We start from the raw sequence: 22748 nt of genomic DNA, 5'->3' as shown, positions 1-22748 counted from the left end.
GTGGTGAACCTCACTGATCAGCCGGCCCTCGGCCTGGAAACGCCCGCTGCGATCATTAGACCCCTCCCGGTTCCATTGGAGTAACATTTACAAGAAGGCAATTATCACCAATCATCTGGCATTGGATGTGTTTTCAGATGTACTCCTGAAGTAAACTTGTGCGCTAGTGGAACAGTGTTGCTCCACCAGCAGAGCAGCTGTTCTCTATCTGCCTCTGCAGAACTTTGTGTTCCTCTGTCTTGGCTCAGTCTGGCCCTTCCTCTGGCCCTCCCTGCAGGCCAGGAGCTCACGACCTCTTACTCGTTCTCAAGGCTGCGGATCAGACCAAAATCCCTCTTTACTTCTCATCCGTTGATGAGGTAGTGCAGTGGAAAGTCATACGCATGGCTGCAACTGTTATTGTGACCTTTTTTAGCGAGCTATTTGCTGGATGAAAGCCTTGAATCACACTGTGTTCTCGGCCATTAATACCAAACTGTCATGTCCAGGCCTGTCTGTGTGCTGCCCCACAGCAGACTGCCAACACGGAGCTGCTGCCAGACGGTCTACTTTCGGCGTCTTAACAGTGAACTGGGATTGACGTGCTTCTTATACCCTTAACCTCCTCTGATCTATTTGTTCATCATATTTCAGACGTTGGCTCGGTGGAGGGCTTGTCGTACCACAGGGGCTGGGATATGTTGTACTGGACCAGCTACACTACCTCAACCATCACCCGCCACACCGTGGATCAGAGCCGCTGGGGTGCCGTCGACAGGCACACCGTGGTCAGCATGTCGGGCGACGACCACCCCAGAGCCTTTGTCCTTGATGAGTGTCAGAGGTTGAAAAATAAATCAATAAATAATTCACAACATACTTTTTTTTTTGCCTCAAAAGTGTTCTTAAATTAAGTTAATCAAATTCCCATGCTGTTTGTTCTATTCTGTCTGCAGCCTCATGTTTTGGACCAACTGGAACGAGCAGTCTCCTAGTATTATGCGCGCGACGCTGGCGGGCTCCAACGTCCTCGTGATCATCGGCAGTGACATCCGGACGCCTAACGGCTTGGCGATCGACCACCGCGCCGAAAAACTCTATTTCTCTGACGCCACACTAGACAAGATAGAGCGCTGCGAGTATGACGGCACCCGCCGCTACGTGAGTAACATACACGCTGGCATGCAGGCAGATCGCCGTGTGCATTGTGCTGCTTCACGCTGCGGGATGATGGTCATCGTGGGATTGCCTGATGACCGTTATCCGTTGCGAGGCTGGAGTTTCCATGTATGAGTGCATGAGGTTGTGAATGTGGTGGTGCTTCCCCCTGCAGGTGGTCTTGAAGAACGAGCCCGTGCATCCATTTGGCCTGTCCGTGTACGGTGACTACATCTTCTGGACTGACTGGGTGAGGAGGGCCGTGCTCCGGGCCGACAAATACACGGGAGGAGACATGAAGGTGCTACGTAACGACATCCCTCAGCAGCCAATGGGTATCGTCGCTGTGGCTAACGACACCAATAGCTGTGAGTTTTTCCACACTGAGGGATCCAGCTTTGTGCATAAGAGTGTGTGCGTGTTTGTGTGTGTTGGAACTGTGGGAAGACAGTGTGAAGTACATAAGGCTTAGCACTGGGTGATATGCATAAAGTGGCCCTTGAATTCATGTTTTCACTCTTACACTTCTCCGCCTCCTTCTCAAGCTCATCTTGTTCTACATCTCCCATCGCTCCCATTTTTTCTCTCTTCACCTTATCGTCAACCATCCTCTCCCTCTTCAGTAAACTCTCTCGCACCCCAATACCCAGCGGGACCATGTAAGCAGAGAGCCTGTGGTAATGGCGAAAAAATCCCATTTAGATGAGTCACAATAACATACTGAGTCAGTGAAAGCGGCGCCATTACCACTTTCACGAGGCGTATGTGTCTGCTGATGTGAATGCAGACATGGGAGGGTGGGTGTCGGAAGGGTATATGTTGAAATCCACAGCCGACTCACGTGTGTGTGTGTGTGTGTGTGTGTGTGTGTGTGTGTGTGTGTGTGTGTGTGTGTGTGTGTGTGTGTGTGTGTGTGTGTGTGTGTGTGTGTGTGTGTGTGTGTGTGTGTGTGTGTGTGTGTGTGTGTGTGTGTGTGTGTGTGTGTGTGTGTGTGTGTGTTAATATGCACAGACGTATGTGGCTAATCCTTCCTAACTCACCTCATTTCTGCATAGGTGAGTTCTCTTTGTGCCGTGTTAACAACGGAGGGTGTCAGGACCTTTGTTTGCTTACCTCTGAGGGAAGGGTCAACTGCAGTTGCCGTGGCGACAGGAAGCTTTTGGAAGACAACACCTGCATAGGTAACACAGAACAGGGATTCCTAATAGAATTTTGGCTTAAAATGTCAGTGGCTGGGACCCCATATACAGGGGTTCTAATGAAGTTACCCTCTGCATGAGGCTGCAGGCCTCTCTCTCTAAGTGCATTTTTCTGTCACTCTCACAGCGCTCAACACTACATGTAACAACATTGATGAGTTTGAGTGTGGGAACGGAGATTGCATTAACTACACCCTAACGTGTGATGGCATGGCCCACTGCAAAGACAAGTCTGATGAGAAGCAGTCCTACTGTGGTGAGTTGAATCGTTTTCTCCGTGAAAACACCGTTACCCGTGTTTGTGTGGTGACATTTGTGGTTTGATTCTGCATCATTTCCCGTCTGATCCTCAGCCAACCGCGTGTGCAAGAAGGGTTATAGACGGTGCGTGAACAGCCGCTGTGTGGGCCATAGCTCGTGGTGCAACGAGCAGGACGACTGCGGTGACAATTCGGATGAAGTCTTCTGTAACAGTGAGTCAAGGCTTCTGATTAAACAAGTTATTACACATGATATTCATGAATCCGATTGAACAAAAACGCTGTTGCTTTTTTGTGTCTGTCAGCTACACTGTGCACGGCCGATCAGTTCCAGTGTAGAGATGGTGGCTGCATCTCCAACTCCAGCAAGTGTAACCAGAAAGTGGACTGTCAGGATGCCAGCGACGAGATGAGCTGCAGTAAGTTGAAAATGAGCGGATTCATTCAGAATGGCCAAAGCCACGTCCCCACAGGCTATGGTATGAAGTAGTGCTGCTCTCTTCTATTAAGCTGCCACAGACTGTTCCAGTTACTTCCATCTGGGAGTGAAAGGAGTGACATTTCAGAAGTGCGAGTTCACTACGCTCTGCTATGCCCCTTCATGGCTGTGTGATGGAGCCAATGACTGTGGAGACTTCTCAGATGAAAGAAATTGCCCAGGTAGGTATTTCATAGCCATATACATTTTCTTTCGTACTCAGGGGGAAATGTGAAAAGTTTTTTTTACACAGGGAGATTTGAGCAGTCCGAGAAGTCCGAATTGAACTATTCCAAATGGAACAAAAAAACAATGAATGCTTTCATCCATTAAATTGTGGTTTTGGAGAAAAATCTCCTTAAAAATGCTCGCAGTATAAATTCTATTTGGTCTTGCTGTTTTTCTCCAATGACGTGCTACTTTTCTGTCGCTTTGCCAGGGAGCGGGAAAACAAAGTGTCCAACGCCCTTCTTCGCCTGTCCGAGTGGGCGCTGTATCCCTATGAGCTGGACCTGCGATAAGGAGAATGACTGTGAGAACGGTGCAGACGAGGCTCACTGTGGTAAGTGGAGATAACACCGCCCAAACGTGCTGAACTTCAATGGAACGTCACTTTGATTTGACACACACTGGCAATTTATACCATCTTTCTGGTCCCCCTAGATAAATTCTGCTCAGCCTCTCAGTTTGAGTGTGGGAACCACCGCTGCATTCCCAACCGCTGGGTGTGTGACGGAGCCGACGACTGTGGCGACAGCAGCGATGAGGACACCAAGTGCAGTGAGCGTTGGGCACAAACCTTTATTAAATACAAATACAAGATCAATTATAGTACATTATTATTAAACTCGGGGGAAACCTCTCGCTTGTGGATATCATGATGATCTCTTAACTAGAGCTTTAATTTAGCTGATGACCACTGCACAATTTACAATTACCTACTGGACTAATTATTAGCGTGCAACATTTGCAACATTTGTGACATCTTAAAGCAATCGTGCTGCCTTTTTCCAAAACAATTATCTGATTGTACCCGGCAAACAATGGCTTCAAAATAATCTGGAATAACTTCTATCCAACACAGAGACCAAAACCTGCAGTCCCGAGGCGTTCCAGTGTCCAGGATCACACATGTGCATCCCCCAGCGTTGGAAGTGTGACGGAGATAAAGACTGCACCGACGGGGCTGACGAGAGTGTCAAAGCCGGCTGTGGTGAGAATATCTATCTTTTCTGCACTTACTGTGGTCATTTTGCAGGATTCACTCACCAAACATTTCTTTCTCAGTGTTCAACAACACGTGCAGCAGCAACGAGTTCATGTGCCAGAACCGCCAGTGTATCCCCAAACACTTTGTGTGTGACCATGACAACGACTGCAGTGACGGCTCAGACGAGTCCCAGGAGTGCGGTGAGTGGAACCATGACCTCTTACTCCTGATTGCGAGGCTTCAAATCCTCGCTCTTTCTCCTTGCTCGCAGCAGTCAGTTCAAACGGCCCTTTGTCTTCACTACAGAATATCCGACATGTGGACCCAATGAATTCCGCTGTGCCAATGGACGCTGCCTCATCCAGAGTTCATGGGAGTGTGATGGAGACTTTGACTGTCATGACCACTCGGACGAAGCCCCCAAGAATCCGCACTGCACTGGCCCGGGTTTGTTACCAATAGCCCACCCAAAAGCATGGAGCAAAGTGTTTATCTAATTGGAATCATTCATTCAGATCAACAGTAAAGAGAGCCGACACCAAAAGGGCACATCGAGTTTAAAATAGAGCACATATCACCGCTGAGATTGAATTCATTCCTGAAATGATATCAGCCCCACTGGTGTTGGGATACATCGATGTTGGGTCGATAGTGACTCAAATAGCTGCATCAAGCATCGGTGCCAATGGGGCTTATGTATTCAATTAAATTCTTTGTTCATCTGTGTCGGGATTGAGGAAGTCAGATCTGTGCATGCCTAACTGACATGGACTCCTCATTTCTTTCTTCCTTCTTACAGAGAGGAAATGCAACGACACAGAGTATTCCTGCAATAATGGGAACTGCCTCAATGAGACACTGCTCTGTGACCATAAGGACGACTGTGGCGACGGCTCGGATGAGTTGAACTGTTTTATTAACGAGTGCCTCATCAGCAAACTGAGTGGCTGCTCCCAGGTCTGCGAGGACCTCAAAATAGGCTTCAAGGTAAGGAAACACTATGACGTCCTGACTTGAGCTTTGCAGTCATAGCATGCGCTGTTGCTTTACCTGTTGTGTACTTGGCCACCTCGCAGTGTAGATGCCACCCTGGTTTCCGTCTGAAAGGCGATGGGAAGACGTGCACCGATATAGATGAGTGCACAACCACCTATCCCTGCACACAGCGCTGCATCAACACACATGGCAGCTTCCACTGTCTGTGTGTGGAGGGATTCCAGCTTAGCCCTGAAAACCCCACCATATGCAAATCCACTTCTGGTAAGAAACATGACAAGATTAATAACATCTTGGAAGTGTTTAAGGAAAATCCACTCACACATGACGTGCTCCTCCCGGGCAGATGAAGAACCCTTCCTGATCTTCGCCAACCGTTACTATCTGAGGAAGCTCAACCTGGATGGCTCCAACTACACACTGCTCAAACAGGTGAGACTTGCACATCCTTTCTGAGAACTCCTGCAAACAGGGTTGTATAACAGGCTCAGGCTGATGCAGCTGCTGTGCTTTGACAGGGATTAAACAATGCTGTGGCTCTGGACTTCGACTATCGCCAGCAGATGATTTATTGGACGGATGTGACCACCCAAGGCAGCATGATCCGACGCATGCACATCAACGGCAGCAATGTTCAGGTCAGTGTGGAGAGTAGACAGGGAAATGTGCCTAATAGATCTTCTGAGTCTTAACATACAGCGTGTTGTTGAAATTAATACTTTTTCCAGCTCTATATGTATGCTCGTGAAGTAAAAACCTAGGAAAAATGATGAAATTGCTCATCGTGAGGCCCGGATTTAAAGTGTTCATTCAAATATGCACTACTCGCTCATTTGTTAGGTCCTTCACCGCACATCACTCAACAACCCTGACGGCCTGGCAGTAGACTGGGTAGGAGGAAACCTGTACTGGTGTGATAAGGGAAGGGACACTATCGAGGTGTCAAAGCTGAACGGAGCGTACCGGACAGTTCTGGTCAACAGCGGCCTGAGGGAGCCCCGCGCCGTGGCTGTCGACGTACGCTACGGGTAAGAGTGACGATCTGGGTCCAAAAGTAGGAGCAATGCGTTTTGCGATGGAGGGAAACTATTGTTTCATTCTGTTTGGATGCCAGAGGAGCACATTTTACACCGCAGTGCACTGCGGAGTTAAATTGTTACAATACATCTCAGTTACATACAATAAATGTATACTGAATTGCTGTACTTTCAATTGCTGTGGATTTTGTCGTGACCAATAAAACCTTATTAATACATCCCTGACAGGTACTTATACTGGTCAGACTGGGGTGACACCCCCCATATAGGAAGGATTGGGATGGATGGCTCCAACAGGAGTGCCATCGTGGAGGATAAAATAACCTGGCCCAATGGCCTCACACTGGACTTTATCAATGACCGCATCTACTGGGCCGATGCCCGAGAGGACTACATCGCATTTGCCAGCCTGGATGGAACCAACAGACACACAGGTAACACACACACAAACTCAATCAGTTTCTGCAACTTTCCATCTGTGGTTGCTAATTGCCCTGTCTTGGTGCCTGTGCCCCCCGGTAGTTCTTGTGCAGGATATCCCCCACATCTTTGCCATGACTATCTTTGAGGAGTACATCTACTGGACAGACTGGGAGACAAAGTCTATCAACCGCGCTCATAAGACACTGGGGATCAACAAGACTGTGCTGATCAGCACCTTACACAGGCCGATGGACGTCCACATTTACCACCCGTACCGCCAGCCCGAGGGTAAAACCCAGGAACCTTCACTGATAAGTGCTCCATGGAAATCTTCATCCATGTGATTCTGATCGTTTCCTTTTCTGTAGTGGCCGAACACCCGTGCCAAATAAACAACGGAGGCTGCAGCAACCTATGTCTGCTCTCACCTGGCGGGGGCTACAAGTGTGCCTGCCCCACTAACTTTTACCTTGCAGCTGATGGCAGACAGTGCTTGTCCAACTGCACTGCTAGTCAGGTGAGCTAGCCTGACGCTATTGTTTTAGGCTGTATAAACACATTTTATACAGTTTTTTACACATTTGATTATATATCAATTTTTACTTATCTCCTCTGTCTCTTTAGTTTGTCTGCAAAAATGATAAGTGCATTCCGTTTTGGTGGAAGTGTGATACTGAGGATGACTGCGGGGACCGCTCAGATGAGCCTGCAGACTGCCGTGAGTGATGATAGTAGCCTGTCTACAAAATCCAGGATGATATGTATAGGTATTGTTTCTTCTAGGTAATGGCGACCTGTGTTTTGTCTCCATAGCTGAGTTTAAGTGCCGACCGGGCCAGTTCCAGTGTGGCACAGGCATCTGCACCAACCCGGCCTACATTTGTGATGGCGACAATGACTGCCAAGACAACTCAGATGAGGCCAATTGTGGTACAGGCACCTAGTCGTACATAGTCATAGTGATAGTCATTTAAATATTTTCCCTAGACAAACTCATAATAACCCATATCCTTTATTTGTTGCCTTCCTGTCTCCAGACATCCACGTGTGCCTGCCAAGTCAATTTAAATGTTCCCACCCAAGTCGCTGCATTCCTGGCATCTTCCGTTGCAATGGACAAGACAACTGTGGAGAGGGAGAGGATGAGAAAGACTGTCGTGAGTTTCATCGCCCTATATGTCCCCTGTGTCTTCTGCTTTTTTCCGGTTTTGACTGGCTAGTGACAGAGCCATTTAATTATCTGAACACGTTGGTGCAGAGCAAGATAACAGTACAAGTTGAAGCATGGCTACGTTTTGTCCTCAGTGGATGAGTTCTACTATTTATAGTGACCACTTTGACCTTTTCTCAACCACCATCATGCCACTCACCACAACTTCCACTTATACATTCTTAAACATCTCCAAATCTCATGAGCATACAGGATGAGCACTGGTGCTCCTACCAGAGGATCTGTGTACATTTTGACCTTTCCTTTATCAATACCCAGAGGCAAAATCATGTTGCATAACGTATTTGCAAAGATTGCACATATTAATGACATCACATGAAATGTTCTGTCCAAATTTACATTTTAGGACCTTTACACTGCAGGGCTGCAAAAAGAATTGCAAAACCACCATGCATTTATGCAAAGAATATTCCAGTCACTCGGAGCTGCTCGCAGGACTTCAGCATTGTTGTCATTTGTATTTGTGAAGTTTGTGATACGGGAGCTATTCCTCTGCATTGATTGGCAAAAATGTTTATTTCTTCTGCAGCGGAAGTGACATGTGCCCCCAACCAGTTCCAGTGTGCCATCACCAAGCGCTGTATTCCACGGGTGTGGGTGTGTGACAGAGACAATGACTGTGTGGATGGATCTGATGAGCCTGCCAACTGCAGTAAGACATGGCTCATTACTGTACAAAAAGCCAGGCTGCTTTAGAAATAAGTCCAAGCATGTACGGGACCTGACTGATGGTATCGATAGTAGGTATCGAGAGTAAATATGTGGTTATGCAGGTTTTAGGGGCAATTCAATCATAGGATCGCTTCCAGAGAAACGTTTTTTTTAATGTGTGAAAGCCCCCGTAGAACTACACAGCCTCAACAGGTTATTCATCAGTTCAGTATTCACTTTAAATCCATCAATGCTGCCACAGAAAGAGAATGTCACTCGGCCTAATCCGTTCATTCCTTTCCGTCAGCTCAAATGACATGTGGTGTAGACGAATTCCGCTGTAAGGACTCCGGCCGCTGCATCCCAGCACGCTGGAAGTGTGACGGAGAGGATGACTGTGGCGACGCTTCGGATGAACCCAAGGAGGAGTGTGGTAAGGACACGTGGGGGCGGACAGAGGAAGCAAAGAGAGGAAGTCGTTAACAGGGCGCAGCGCTTGTACTCATCCTGTCTGTTCGGTGCTCAGATGAGCGGACATGTGAGCCGTACCAGTTCCGCTGTAAGAACAACCGCTGCGTGCCGGGCCGCTGGCAATGTGACTACGACAACGACTGTGGGGACAACTCCGATGAAGACAAGTGTGGTAGGTTCCCAAACAGCCTCAACACTCCACACTCACTGTCTCGATCAAAGCAACCAACCATTCATGACGTGATATTACATCTACTGTGAGCACAGTGCTGCGACTGGTGGTAAGCAATGTATCACCTTTCACTGTGTTTGTTATATTTACACAATTAAACGCATGGTTGAGACTTCTCTTTTGCTTGAATTTGTCCTGTGGCCATTTGCACATCTCACATCATCTCATGTCTATTTTGCATTTCACACTGGCCTGTTGATGTGAGCCAGAGGTAGGTGTTTTCACAGTTTCAGCTCAACCACCCACAACCGCAATTTCCCAAATCCTTCATGTGATTTCCGGCTTCTCTTTCGATCCGTGAGAATTTTCTTTCCTTTTCAATCCCGCCAGCTCCTTAACGCCTTCCCTTTCATACAATAGAGAATGTTGCACCATCCCCACCTCTGTGCCCCATGAGTCAACTCCCGTAAAATTAATTAGCAGCCTTATTTTCTTCATGTATGTCTGGCTCTCAAGGGAGCACCCTGCGCTCTCTTTCCAGTCTGCTCTATTTCCCAGCGTTCTCGTCTCTTTTCCCTTCCCTTGCGCCTCTCCTCCGTCCTCGCCTTGACTCTCTGGTCCGGCTCAATTGCCCCCCCCTCACCCTTCTAAGCTGTCTTCCCTTGGTTCCCAGTGCCTCGCCAGTGTTCGGAGAGCGAGTTTTCCTGCACAAATGGCCGCTGCATTGCCGGGCGCTGGAAGTGCGATGGGGACCACGACTGTGCCGATGGTTCTGATGAGGTACCACCGGCCGTTTCCAATCTGATCGACGTTCCTCCTCTAAATTTGCAATGGTAGAGGCAGTAATGAAAATAATACTTTTTCTTTTCCAGAATGGCTGTGACGTGAAGTGCGACAGTGATCAGTTTCAGTGCAAAAACGGCCATTGCATCGCCATCCGCTGGCGCTGCGATGCTGATGTCGACTGTCTGGATGGCAGCGACGAGGTGAAATGTGACAGTGGCGGTAAGGAACACGCACTCAGTTTCTCCTGGATGTTTATGAGGCAGCAGCGGCTTGTATGTGTCATTCATTTCTCTTCGCTCTTCTCTCATTGATTGTTCTTTCAGTGGGTAGACACTGCCCCCTAGATGAGTTCCAGTGCAACAACACTCTCTGTAAACCTTTGGGCTGGAAGTGTGACGGCGAGGATGACTGTGGAGATAACTCGGATGAGGATCCAGAACAGTGTGGTGAGAATCGCCCCGTTTTGTCAGTGTTCCTGAAGATCCACTGAATACCTTTCCCCCTCTTTCCTAATGTTTCTCTCCTTCTGTCCATTAGTTAAATTCCAATGCCCACCCACGAGGCAGTTTCGGTGTCACAACGACCGCGTGTGTCTGCCTGTAGCAAGACGCTGCGATGGCGTCAACAACTGTGGGGACAACAGCGACGAAGTCAACTGCCGTGAGTTTGTTCAGCCTCGATTGTCTGGCTTTTTTAAAAATAATTTCAAAGACATACAAAGTCTTACAAGCTCACTGTAAACATATTTAAACAATTAAAGAAAGCATTTTGGTTTAAATTACAATAGGATAGAACTCCAAATTGTGGGTTGAGGTGATCTATGCAGATAAACGAGGGTATTGACCTCTGTGATCCCTGCACAGCGTCGACCCCTGCCACACCAGTATGTCAAAAAGACGAGTTCCAGTGCTCCAGTGGCCGTTGCATCAGCTCTGTCCTGCGCTGCAACTACTTCAACGACTGCGAGGACTACGGTTCGGACGAAGTCAACTGCAACAAGAAAGGTGTGTTGTGCCACAGCCTGGATGTCTCATCGGCAGTGTGATGAAAGTGTCTATGGCAGTTTGTGCGACCCGTTGCTTTGCTTGCAGACACGGTGCTGAACGAATGCCACAGTAACAGGACAGTGTGTGGGGATGGAGATGAAGCTCATTGTGTGGTGAACGGCACCGACTCCTTCTGCTCCTGCAAGCCCGGCTTCCAGTCCAACGGCCGCAACAGCTGTGAAGGTAACGTTTCCTCTGACCTTGCTCGAATCTGCTCCTTGAAGACTTCAAACTGTATGTAACGTGTATCTCTGTGTGGCCTCTGGGGGGGGGGTTTGCAGATAAGAACGAGTGTAAGCAGTTTGGAGTGTGTTCCCAGATCTGCAACAACACAAAGGGTTCCCACAAGTGCAGCTGCTACAAGTACTTCTCCAGAATCAATGACACCTGCAAGGCGGATGGTGAGTACTTTCACCACAACTAATCTCTTTGCAAGCGTATTCATGTACTAATTGTACGAGAATGTGTGTTCTCGCGTCTCAGCTCCACTACATTGATCCGTTTGTCCTTTTCTGCACACCCCCAGCTCCGAGACAAGTGCTCTACATCGCTGACGACAGTGAGATACGCAGCCTGGACCCTTCCATGCCAAAGTGGCGCTACGAGCAGGTCTTCCAAGGCGATGCCAACGTGCGCATTGACGCCATGGATCTGCATGTCAAGGAGAACCGGATTTACTGGACCAACTGGCACACCGGGCGGATCTCTTCCTATGATCTGCCTTCCTCCTCCTCCTCCCCCAATAGCAACCGGAACCGACGCCAGAGTGACTCGAGGGTCACAAATGTTGAGGTAACTCTTTATATCAGTGATTCTTAACTGGTGGGTCCCGTTTTTAATGGGTCACAGGCCTCTGCATGGGAAAATAAAAATTTGAATAAAAAATAAAAAAACACAAAAAAAGGACTTCTTCAATGCAGCGGAGTGTTGTTTTTTTTGCCGGCTCGTCCGTCCATGTTTTCAGCAGCGTGTGTCAGGTTGGGTCAAACCATTCTGATATTGGGGAGACATTGGCTTTTTAGGATAATAAAACATCCTGAATATAAAATATAAAACTCAGCTTTTGAACTTGATTTTGAATCAATTTGAGAAGTTGAGAATGTTCCTCGATTTGGGTCGCGGCTTGTCATTAAGGGGTGATGGTGGGTCCAGGAGCCAGACCAGTTGAGAACCACTACTTTATATACACGTATATGTGCTTGCACTTTTGCATGCCTATGACGTAAACATAGACAAAGCAGATGTGTGTCCCATTTTGGAGTGTCTCATTGCTTTGTTTCTCTGTGTCCAGATCCCTGATCTGAAGATGCCTCGTGGCATTGCTGTGGACTGGGTGGCAGGGAACCTGTACTGGACCGACTCTGGTAGAGACGTCATTGAGGTGGCCCAGATAAGCGGCGGACGCCACCGCAAAACACTCATCTCGGGCATGATCGATGAGCCTTATGCCATCGTCGTAGACCCACAGAGAGGGTGAGTGAGTCGTGTTGGCTACCTGCAGACTCTCACAGGAATGCAAATGAAGGTTTAATTGTGATAACGGACGTGATAAACCTAGCGTTTGCATGTCCTTTGTTAGAAAAATGTACTGGGCAGACTGGGGGAACCATCCCAAGATCGAAACAGCTGCTATGGACGGTACCATGAGAGAGACGCTGGTGGACGAAAACATTCAGTGGCCAACCGGTAAAACACGCTCGCACACACACACACACGGACACACACGGGTACTTCTCCTTACAATTTTCATTTACTGGTCATTGGTCAAACATGTGTGTCCCCTCATGCTACACACAGATGGAATGGATCATAATGGAGTGTGTAGGATCAGGTTTAATCTCCTTCTCTCTCTCTCTCTCTCTCTTCCTCTCTCTCTCTCTCCCTCCGTATAGGTCTAGCGGTGGACTACTACAACGAACGTCTATTCTGGGCCGACGCTAAACTCTCCTTGATCTGCAGTGTGAGGCTGAATGGCAGCGATGTGGTTGTGGCTGTAAACGGCATTAAGAACAGTTGAGTGGCAAATTCTGTAATCTCTACAACTAGTAATCCCCAGTCTTTATTAGTCATCAGTGCACAATGCACGGTGCAAGAACCTGTTCTTTTGCATTCAACACGTCTCCTCTGTTTCTACACAGAGCTCCACAATCCCTTCGGCATTGATGTCTTTGAGGACTACATCTACGGCGTCACCTACATTAACAACTACATCTTCCGAGTGAATAAGTTTGGCAAAGGCCCCGTTGAGAACCTGACGACCGGATTGAACCACGCCTCAGACATCTCCCTGTACCACCGCTACAAGCAGCCCGAGAGTGAGTACACATCAGACGGCTCACTGCAACTACGGCAGTGAAGATGAGATGACTGAGGCAGAGAGTTTTTTTTTTTTCTTCCCTGATGCTACTTCTCTTCCTGTCTTTGTCAGTAACCAATCCATGCGACAAGAAGAAATGTGAATGGCTGTGTCTGCTGAGCCCCAGTGGGCCGGTGTGCATCTGTCCCAATGGACGCACGCTGGACAACGGCACGTGTGTGGAGCTGCCCACTCCCACTCTGTCTCCTATCTGTGAGCAAGCACACCCTGCCACATCCATAACACACACACGTACCGGCAGCGGAACTTATTCTGTATGACTGAAAAATGGCGTTGTCTGCAGCTCCTCCCAGCGGCCCCTGCTTGGTCCAGTGTATGAACGGGGGCAGCTGTTTCCTGAATGCTCACAAGCAGCCCAAGTGTCGCTGCCAGCCCAATTATGGAGGGGACAGGTGTCAGATTGACTTGTGCATGGATTACTGCAAGAATGGAGGCACCTGCACACCTTCTCCTACAGGTAGGATGTGGGCCTTTCAAGCTGGCTCTGGCATTTTGTGATAACTTTCGGCCGACTTGTGTAAGATAATACCGCTGTATAGGCTAAAGTATGGCTTTACATACTGTCGGGATTTTCAATCCCTCAGAGTTGGTTGATGAGGACAAACACGGACACGTCAAGTTAAAAAGTTAACATTTATTTAGAGGAGGAAAAGATTCATTGAGCAATTTGCCGCAGTTGCACTTGGAGAATCTACACACGTATCGTCAAGCGATCCATCCAAGAGTCTGCCTGCTGTCCGACTCTGACCCTTTTTATAATCTCCTCATGTCCTTGTCTTTGGTTGTGTCTCAGACGGCTTCCTATACTCCTTCATCCCTCAGTTCCCATATTTGCCTTATATGGTCACAGCGTCATTTCCTGCATTTTCCCAACATCTGCTCTATAGAAAAAAATACAAAAAGCACACGAACAGGAACATACATCTCACAATACCACATGAATGTTTTCCCTAGACTAGTAATGTGATACATTCTTTCTTTCTCATTTTCATTCATCCCTTCATATATCATCCTTTCCACAGGTTCTCCGACCTGTCGATGCCCCACAGGCTTCACCGGGCCAAACTGTAACCTCCACACCTGCAAGGCTTACTGCAAAAATGGAGGCAACTGTACAGTCAGCACCGGAAACCAGCCGACCTGCAGCTGCCCCCTTTCCTTCCTGGGTGACCAGTGCCAGTACAGTGAGTGTTCCTCCTATCTGACCAGCTCTTACAAAAGAGATTAGGATGTGTCTGGTTAGCAGTGCACTAACGTCTTTATGTTTGTGTGTGAGCAGGAAGCTGCGACGGCCACTGCCTGAACAAAGGTACATGTCTAGAGAGTGAAAGCGGCGCTAAACTGTGCCGCTGCCTGCCTCAGTACACCGGCAGCACATGTGAGATTGACAAGTGTCACTATTGTCGTGACGGCGAGTGCATCCCCGGCAACGCCTTCACGTCCACGGGGGACTTCACCTGCCGGTAAGACACGAAATGCACTCGACACAAACAGACGCACAGAAAAAAACTTGCATGTGCAAAGTTGGCTTTGTCTTCTACAGCTGCTCAAATGGAAGAGTCCAGCCCAGCTGTTACACATGTGATACCAACGAGTACTGTGCAAATGGCCAGTGCTCCATTAACCCCGTCACCCGCCTTCCAGAATGCAGGTATGGAGCAGAGATATCCGAATATCCCTGGGTAACTATTGGATGTGTGATGCAGGGAGTGCATATGTCTATTTGCTCTCTTCTTGTGTGTCTGTAGATGTTCCCCTGGCTGGGCAGGGCATCGCTGCGAGAAACCAGCCACCAGCGACAGCTCCTCAAGTTCAGGAGGACGTTAGTCAACACTTCTCCCATTACGTTGACAGTTAATTGCATGTGATTAAAACGTCCATTCACTATTCTTCTGTTTGTGTGTGTGTGTGTGTGTGTGTCCGTAGGGACGGCCTCCATAGTGATCCCTGTGCTGCTGCTGTTGCTGCTGGTTCTGCTGGCTGCAGGAGCGCTGTTCTGGTATCGAAGGAGGATGAGAGGGTAACCAACACTTTCATTTTTAAACAAGAGACAGTTGAGACCTTTTTTTGTCTTTGTGATTCCTCCATTCTTCTCGATTTATTCTTCTTCTCTCCTTTTCCTTTCTTCCTCCTGCACTTGTCCTCTCCTCTCCGTAATGGCCTCTCTTCTGCTCTTCAGGTCTAGCCGGCACAACAAAACCGGCTCCAGGCGCTTGCGGTAACGGTTGCGAGGGTTATACGTTCCTTGCATACCTTCATTCAGTCGTGCATCCTGATGCTTTCTCTTTCTCTCTCCATCCTTTACCCATAAGCCTTGGTCGCTGTGCAGTGTTTGGTCCCGTGTTGAATGCCGCACCATCCTCTCAGATGTTCATGGGCGCTTATCGCTCAGCCCGCTCCTACAGTATCTCTCCTGTGTGATTGCCCTCTTCAGAGCGGCTGAAGGGCAGATCTATTGAAAAGATGCATTGAATAGATCCGTTCATGCAGCAGCCAGTGCTGTAGCTCCGCCATGCTGTTGTCCATCATACTGTGCCATATTGTACTTACTGTGCTGTGCTGTGGTTTGTTTGGTGGTAGTGTCTCTCGTAGGGGGAAACAGACAGTGGGGAGGCATTCTTTTCAGCTCAGTTTGGAAAATGCAGTTTACAATCCAGCATTTACATATATGTAGATACATAGACAATACAGCCATCCATAACATATTCTAGCATATCCTCATAGGAGGATTCAATGAAGACCTATTGTTGCTTTAAAAGATCTGTACATCAGCAGTCCTTTATCCAAGTCTGGCTACATGAATGCTGGGTTTGTGGCTTAGTTCCCTCGGCCCTGAATGGTGGTGAGAGCCATGTGATGCCTCTTCCCTCCCTTCATAGTGTGTCTGTCTCGCTGCTTGCACTGTGTGGGCTTTCATAACCTTGAATAAGACACAGAGGTTTGACTGGGCCGTTAACATTTTGTGTAGGGCAAAGGGCTTCCAGCATCAGAGGATGACCAATGGCGCCATGAACGTGGAGATAGGAAATCCCGCCTACAAGATCTACGAGGGCGAGCCGGACGACGACGCCGGGGAGCTGCTGGACGCAGACTTCGCGCTGGACCCGGACAAGGTAGAAGGCCAAAAAAACTAGACATGCATTAATACAGACACGCAGACACAATCGGTGTAGCCTCTGCTCAGACTGCATGTGTCTAATGGATGGCCCCCCCTTTTTTCAGCCCACCAACTTCACAAACCCAGTGTACGCCACTCTGTACATGGGAGCACACAACAGCCGCAACTCTCTGGCCAGCACAGACGAGAAGAAGGAGTTGCTATCACGTGGAGATGAGGAGCCCCTGGTGGACCCGCTGACATAGACTGGGCATTGGCCTGCATCACAATAGCCCAAACACACCCCTCTTTTGGCCTTTTAAAGAAAAGAAAATGAAGAAAAAAATCGATAAAAAGTGTAAGAGAAAATTGATTCCAAAAATTGTGAACACTGTATAAAATGTACAAAAATGAAGGACTACTTTTGTATGTGATTGCAGTATTATATTTTGTTCTTTTGAGATTCCTCTGGTCAAAAATGAATAACATTTTCTATAAGAGATTTTTAATTTACACTTTGTCCCTTACCCTTTACCTAAATAGCCACTACCTCTGTGCAAAATGAAATGGAAACAAGAAAATCTGAAGAAAAGACGCTATCATTTGGAACTATTTTAATTTTTTATTTTTGTATGAATTGTATAGAAAAGAAAAAAACATTGTTCCATTTCACCAGTGCCAACTGTTTGTTTGTGTTGACTTTGAGTGGGAAAGGCAAAACTCAAAGTTTTCTAAATCGGTACATATGTTGTCTTGCTGGAGTGTCTTAGCAGGATTGTGACAGAGTTGTGATGGCACCGTTTGTGTATAGCACATGGAAAATGTCAACACTAGATGGCAACTACACTATTTCCACATGATTTCTTTTCAGAGAACAATATTCATAAAAATGATTGTGTTGTCTTCCTTGCACAGAATTCATACCTTACGGCATAGTGTATACTGTAGGCTTTATACCGTATGTGTGTTTTTATCACGTTATTGCCGCTGAAGTGAGAGGGTGAGAGGTGTTTTTGGTGGGTGATTGTTGAGTGGAAGAGCGAGGAAGTTGCAGCCAGAGCGGTGGTCGGAGATTTCATGATGTAAAGAGACGGCAGTTGTCCGTTTATAAGTCTTCCTTCACAAGGAAAGTGAGGCAGAAATTAGAGTGAAATTGAAAAAAAAAAAAATTTTGGGTTTTTTTTTTCCTGTCCATATTTCATCACTCTGGCTTTGTGAGATTTGTTTAGCTACTTTTTAGTAGATCAAAGTCTGTACATTCACAGTTTTGTAATGGCTCAGTCTCAAGTGCATTATGTTCATTTGGTCTTCAGCATTGTCTGCTCTTCTTGAGCTTTTTAATCTCTCTCCTGTGCCCTTCTGCTGCTAATGCTGCCATTCTGGTTGCTCGGACACGTCCTTACGCTCAGCCTTTCGTCTCGAAATGTGTCGGCCTTGTTAAAGCATGTGAAAAATAACACCTATCTTTAATGTAACTACAATAACTTTTTATTTTGCTTACCTGTCAGCAAGTGATATTTGACGCTGTTGTATGTATTGACTTTAATTGAGAAAGAAGTACAATCATTTTACCTAAAGGACATTTTTGCAAAATCATACATGCGTTTTCAGAATTGTTTGTGATTAGTCCTTGTTTCTTTTCTAATGGAAAATGACGCATAGCTTTTATAGTACACGATGCATGGAGGCTCGAGCTTTCTTCTGGAAAGAAATAATGTTTAATTTTTGCTGCAGTACTTTACAAACTAAATAACAGATATTGTTATGAATAAAAATTTAAAAACAATTGTACAGAAAACAAGTGAAATGTATTCTGAGTTTTTTTTCCACAACAAATGCTGAAATAGGGATGAATACAATGAGTCAGTTTGGGTTGGTTTAATCATTTATTGGGCAAATTGAAAATTAGATGGAGTACTGGAATTATAAAGTCCAATTTATGTAATCAAATGTTGAAGTGATAAGTTGATAAAACTTTATCGATCAACAAAATAATGAGAAAATCCGTTAGGTTAAGTTAGGTTTCAAAGGGGATGGTAATACATTCAGCTAAACTCTTCAAGCACCTCAAAACCACCCATACTGATCATATGAAAAATTAAGAAACAGAATAAAATTCAATAATATGTGCATTACAGTGCTTGCTTGTTCTAAATGATCACATATATTCTTTTTGCTTGTGTGTGAAAACATCTCTTTTACTTTCCCTGGAAGTCCTCACTTGATGCCTTTAGCCTTCAGTTCCTCTTTGACTCTGCCCAGGTAGCCAGGATCAGGGTACCCGAAGCTGTGCAAGAAAAGAATGTACAAGTGTTATTGCGCATCGTTGTTAGCATTTCAACAGGAAAACAATATTTACATTAAAAAGAAGGAAGAGGTTTGGCTACCGTACCTCTGTGGTCCCCCATGAATGGAAGTCTTGTGGTGAATATCATTCCAGGTGACTTGATTGTCCATTCCAGTCGTTACGGACGTCCCAACAGTGAAAATGAGCTTCTGGTCAAATGCTTTCTTTAAAAGGCCCAGCACTTCTTGGCCCTCTTTGTTATCTGGCAGATATGCGGTTCTGTAAATACCATCAAATCTCTTCCCAGGATTTGGATGCTTCTCCTGCAGAGGGAAATGAAAAAAGGTAAAAATCATTGACATCCATATTAGAAATAAAACTTGCCAAATTGAAAAAATGTCTCAAAATATTTCAATGAAGGCATTTACCGTCTGTACTCCATCTGAAATATGATAACTGATGGTTATAGTGCCACAGTTTGGGAATCCAGGAAGGGAAATGAGACTTGAACTACACCTCATTTTCCCTGGCGGCTGGTTTCCCTCCATCACGCCGAAGACGTCTTTGCAAACCGGACAGATGGTTCCCATGCTCTCGGTGGACCTTTCCAGGCATTTTTCACAAAACTCATGTTTACACCTGAGCTGCTTCTTATTGGTAAATGTGTCTTTGCATATAGGACACTCTTTGTCTTCTGCCGAGTTGCCTGCTGCTGCTCCCCCTGCTGCGGGTGCTTCAGTGTTGTATCCCGACTGTCCGTTGAACCCACGTCCACCGGAGGCTCCGGGCGACTCCAAGTCAGTCCATCCAGAGGCACCACGTGGTTGGGTGTAGTTCATTGGTGATGTTGCAGTCTTCTGGTACAGACGAAGAAGAGCCCCGACAGCGTGGCTCTCCATTGACACGTTTCCTCCAGGTTTTTTGTAGCAGACTTTGACTTTGACTTTGCCCGGTTGGGGAAACGATTCTTTAAAGTCCACACCGAACTTGGTTTTGATATCAGCCAACTTATTGCTGAAGGAAGTGGTCATCAGTTTCCAGTAGCTCTCCTCCATGGTCAGCCCTTCAATGGCAAGCGGGTCCGGGATGCTCATGCCAATGTTCAGGGAAGTTCCTTGACACAGCCCTGAAGTCTCCCAGGGTCCTGTGTTTGTGGTTGGGGTTAAAGTCTTTCTGAAGGCTTCTTGACTTTGAATTGGCCCACATATGGTCATATCTTCAGGCGATACTGTAAGCAAAAGCTTGTTTTCCTTTCTCTGGATGATTTTCATTGTGTTCTTCCAGTCTTCTGGATTCATTTTCTGGAGGGGAATATTTGAGCTATTTGATTCACAAAAGCAATCCTGGACAAGTCTTGTGAACTCAGACAGAGCTTTTGGAGGGCCTCCGTTCTTGCCTCCATTCTTGCCTCCTTCTTTAAACGTCACAATTACTTCTGCTGTGATGGTAACTCCATTCTCTTTCCCTATACGTTCCATTTCCTTCTTGTGGATGTGGGTCACGTACCAGAAATCGTTCACTGGGACAGGACAAGCGCACTCGTCTCCTTCTGTAGGATCTCCAGGCTGCACCAAAGGCTGCTCTTCCTCCTGAAAACAAACAAACATACTAACTTAGTACAAAGCCATCTTTTGAATTGCATTCAGTCCTGCAGATTCACTACACGGTACGTACATCACGGTGCTCTGACACGGATGAAGGAGGGAGCTTTACGTCCGCTGGTGCTTGTTTCTCAACCTCTTGTGGTGTCAAAGAAATAGACAATATTGTGACCCTTTTTCCATCTTTTCCCACCAGTTGTTGTCCACTTAGTTTCTGAAGGTCACTCAGCGCTTGAATGGAGAAAAACAAATTCCCATGGAATTGGAGAAAATAATTATACATTTAAATATTATAACTATATATATATACTGTTTAAATGTCATGCTATACCTGGAGCAGGCCGAAGACAGATCACTGCAATCCTGTCTTCTAAGATATCCAGCACTTTGCAGTCTCCAGAGTATTTGTTGTTGTTATTGTTGGCCCAACTCTGAAGAATCTTCTCCAGTTCAACTTTATATTTCTGATGGGGAAAACCCTCTGACCACTCGACTGAGAGAAAAACTTGAACTTCTTCTTTGTTCTATTATAAAGGGACAGAGCCAGAAAACATGTTACAGTTAATAGGACTGCATTATGAAGCAAGATAGTACAAAATCCTCAATGCCATTCATCTTAAAAGTCGGTTTTAAACGTTATCTCTAGGGAATTGTAGAAATAGTAAAGTGAATGACAACTGGCTGCTTTTTGTCATATATAGTTAAATACATGCATATGGTATAGTAGGTCATGTTTTCCTTACTTAACTAACATTGCTTTAATTACGTGACAGCAGTGTTACCACAGTTATTTTGAAAAGGTAACCTGATTACGGACTACTGATTACTCCTTTAAAAAGTAACTTAATTACTTTACAGATTACTTGATTTTAAAGGTAACTTAGTTACTAAGTTACTAGTTAGTTAGGGGGGGGGCTGTGCTGCTTACGTGAGTTTAATCTGATTACTAGTTTGGATACTGACGCGTTAGATTACTCGTTACTGAAAAATGTGGTCAGATTAGAGTAACACTAATCGCGTTACTAAGTAACGCGTTCCTGGCATCACTGCGTTACTGTTCATAGAAAATGACACAAGCGGACAGCCTCAATACAGCAAGGATTAACAGGCTGTGATGGACTTACACAGTCTGTCCTCGGAACAAAATGGCACTGCCACTGTCTCCACAATCTGTACCAGTATAAAAAAAATTAAATGGATTGGAAGTTTAGTTGCGTCAAAGGAGCCGTGGCCCACGTCGACGTCCCTAAGGATGCAGCCGGCGGATTGAGACACAGCCACAGCGGGGCGGATATAAATCCTCACGGAGCCCGCGACTCAGCGGGAGCGAGTCATAAAAGTCCGTGAAGGTGGAGATTGTGATCGGCCATCGGGATATCGAGTTATTGAACACGTCACGTGACGTCCAACACACTCACACGGACACGAAACTCACCTCAGCCAACGTGTCAAGAGACTGCTGGCTGCCGTCAGTAAACTACATGAGGTTCAAATATAAAAGACATTTGCAAATTAAATCAGTTTTAATTGCAATTCATTTCAACTCTCCAAACTGATTTTTGTTCGACAGAAGTTAGCTGACTCACGTCCATGGGCACCTCCTGGTTACTGCATGCCATTTTGAGGCTTCTTCCTTTAACACATAACAAATAATGGTGACAGTGTCAGTGTATGTTATCACACTGCTAATTTTACCGACAATCAATAATGCATTTGATATATCCTCATAAAAAAGAATGTCAAAGTAACGTGTAAAGAAGTTGAACTGCTCCACTTTCGGTTACGTTACGCGTAAGCTAGCTTTAAGCGGCTGTACATTCGCCTAAAATTATTATTTCACTGGTCGTTTTGTCACAAACGCTGCATTAACTTTCACTCTACGCAGCACGTAATATATGAATTTATGTCGCATATCAATCGACTAACCTTCAGATGGCTCCCAACTCACAACGCTGCTTCTTCCTGATAATTGAAAGCGAAAGTAGCTCCGCGAGACGAGAGCAGTGACGTCACATCGCAGGCTCCACACGAGAGTTGGGGACTTTGCCGTTCCTGCAGCCGGTTGCCGGTGTGTTGGATCCGGGATACGTTTGGGTTTCGGGCTGTGAGCTGTTGCATTGCAGAAGCAATTCTTCCTTGGTGTCCGCGCCACCTAATGGCAAAACAAGATAAAAACCCACATTCTGTGTAACAATCACTTCATGATTACAGGTTAAACGGTAAACTGAAACACACACACCGCATCTTTTCTCAAGACCAAAAACCTGAACCAAGCTTATTTGGTGAAGT

General features: G+C 46.3%; 2 protein-coding genes across 4 annotated transcripts in view; one reads left to right on the top strand and one right to left on the bottom strand.

Annotated features, from left to right (window-relative positions):
* The window catches only part of LOC119229625 (low-density lipoprotein receptor-related protein 1-like), a 74967-nt gene extending 56595 nt beyond the window's left edge, over positions 1-18372 (top strand). The window contains exons 42-90 of one of the 2 annotated variants that reach the window (XM_037490185.2): positions 634-823; positions 936-1140; positions 1313-1505; positions 2193-2318; positions 2464-2592; positions 2690-2809; positions 2902-3015; positions 3107-3256; positions 3514-3636; positions 3738-3854; positions 4159-4287; positions 4362-4484; positions 4591-4731; positions 5084-5271; positions 5361-5544; positions 5627-5712; positions 5799-5918; positions 6121-6308; positions 6546-6751; positions 6840-7028; positions 7109-7257; positions 7365-7458; positions 7554-7670; positions 7778-7897; positions 8501-8623; positions 8930-9055; positions 9149-9265; positions 9939-10045; positions 10138-10270; positions 10375-10497; positions 10589-10711; positions 10915-11055; positions 11143-11280; positions 11379-11498; positions 11624-11889; positions 12389-12570; positions 12677-12783; positions 12990-13109; positions 13236-13412; positions 13526-13666; positions 13758-13931; positions 14497-14658; positions 14754-14937; positions 15018-15125; positions 15223-15296; positions 15401-15494; positions 15654-15692; positions 16443-16587; positions 16697-18372. In XM_037490185.2, the coding sequence (XP_037346082.2) occupies positions 634-823; positions 936-1140; positions 1313-1505; positions 2193-2318; positions 2464-2592; positions 2690-2809; positions 2902-3015; positions 3107-3256; positions 3514-3636; positions 3738-3854; positions 4159-4287; positions 4362-4484; positions 4591-4731; positions 5084-5271; positions 5361-5544; positions 5627-5712; positions 5799-5918; positions 6121-6308; positions 6546-6751; positions 6840-7028; positions 7109-7257; positions 7365-7458; positions 7554-7670; positions 7778-7897; positions 8501-8623; positions 8930-9055; positions 9149-9265; positions 9939-10045; positions 10138-10270; positions 10375-10497; positions 10589-10711; positions 10915-11055; positions 11143-11280; positions 11379-11498; positions 11624-11889; positions 12389-12570; positions 12677-12783; positions 12990-13109; positions 13236-13412; positions 13526-13666; positions 13758-13931; positions 14497-14658; positions 14754-14937; positions 15018-15125; positions 15223-15296; positions 15401-15494; positions 15654-15692; positions 16443-16587; positions 16697-16837 (6866 nt within the window). In that variant the 3' untranslated portion in view covers positions 16838-18372. The remainder of the gene's footprint in view (positions 1-633; positions 824-935; positions 1141-1312; positions 1506-2192; positions 2319-2463; positions 2593-2689; positions 2810-2901; positions 3016-3106; positions 3257-3513; positions 3637-3737; positions 3855-4158; positions 4288-4361; positions 4485-4590; positions 4732-5083; positions 5272-5360; positions 5545-5626; positions 5713-5798; positions 5919-6120; positions 6309-6545; positions 6752-6839; positions 7029-7108; positions 7258-7364; positions 7459-7553; positions 7671-7777; positions 7898-8500; positions 8624-8929; positions 9056-9148; positions 9266-9938; positions 10046-10137; positions 10271-10374; positions 10498-10588; positions 10712-10914; positions 11056-11142; positions 11281-11378; positions 11499-11623; positions 11890-12388; positions 12571-12676; positions 12784-12989; positions 13110-13235; positions 13413-13525; positions 13667-13757; positions 13932-14496; positions 14659-14753; positions 14938-15017; positions 15126-15222; positions 15297-15400; positions 15495-15653; positions 15693-16442; positions 16588-16696) is intronic. The other variant, XM_037490186.2, reaches the window with a different exon arrangement.
* A 41-nt stretch (positions 18373-18413) lies between these two features.
* On the bottom strand, positions 18414-22651 carry LOC119229627 (E3 ubiquitin-protein ligase DTX3L-like). 2 transcript variants are annotated; one of them, XM_037490188.2, is made up of 8 exons: positions 22386-22650; positions 22046-22092; positions 21895-21936; positions 20791-20983; positions 20533-20690; positions 19287-20447; positions 18964-19181; positions 18414-18858 (listed from the first exon to the last, which is right to left on the bottom strand). In XM_037490188.2, the coding sequence occupies exons 2-8, from the start codon at positions 22076-22078 to the stop codon at positions 18789-18791; spliced, it is 1875 nt and encodes a 624-aa protein (XP_037346085.2). In that variant the 5' UTR covers positions 22079-22092; positions 22386-22650; the 3' UTR covers positions 18414-18788. The 2 variants fall into 2 exon arrangements, with proteins under 2 accessions (XP_037346085.2, XP_037346087.2); XM_037490190.2 differs by lacking the exon at positions 21895-21936 and having other exon boundaries at positions 22386-22651.
* Between the last annotated feature and the right edge of the window lie 97 nt (positions 22652-22748).

This window comes from Pungitius pungitius, chromosome 8 (assembly GCF_949316345.1).
Source record: "Pungitius pungitius chromosome 8, fPunPun2.1, whole genome shotgun sequence".
Taxonomy (NCBI): domain Eukaryota; kingdom Metazoa; phylum Chordata; class Actinopteri; order Perciformes; family Gasterosteidae; genus Pungitius; species Pungitius pungitius.
Note: the sequence above shows the minus strand (reverse complement) of the source record. Positions and strands in the feature narration are given on the sequence as shown.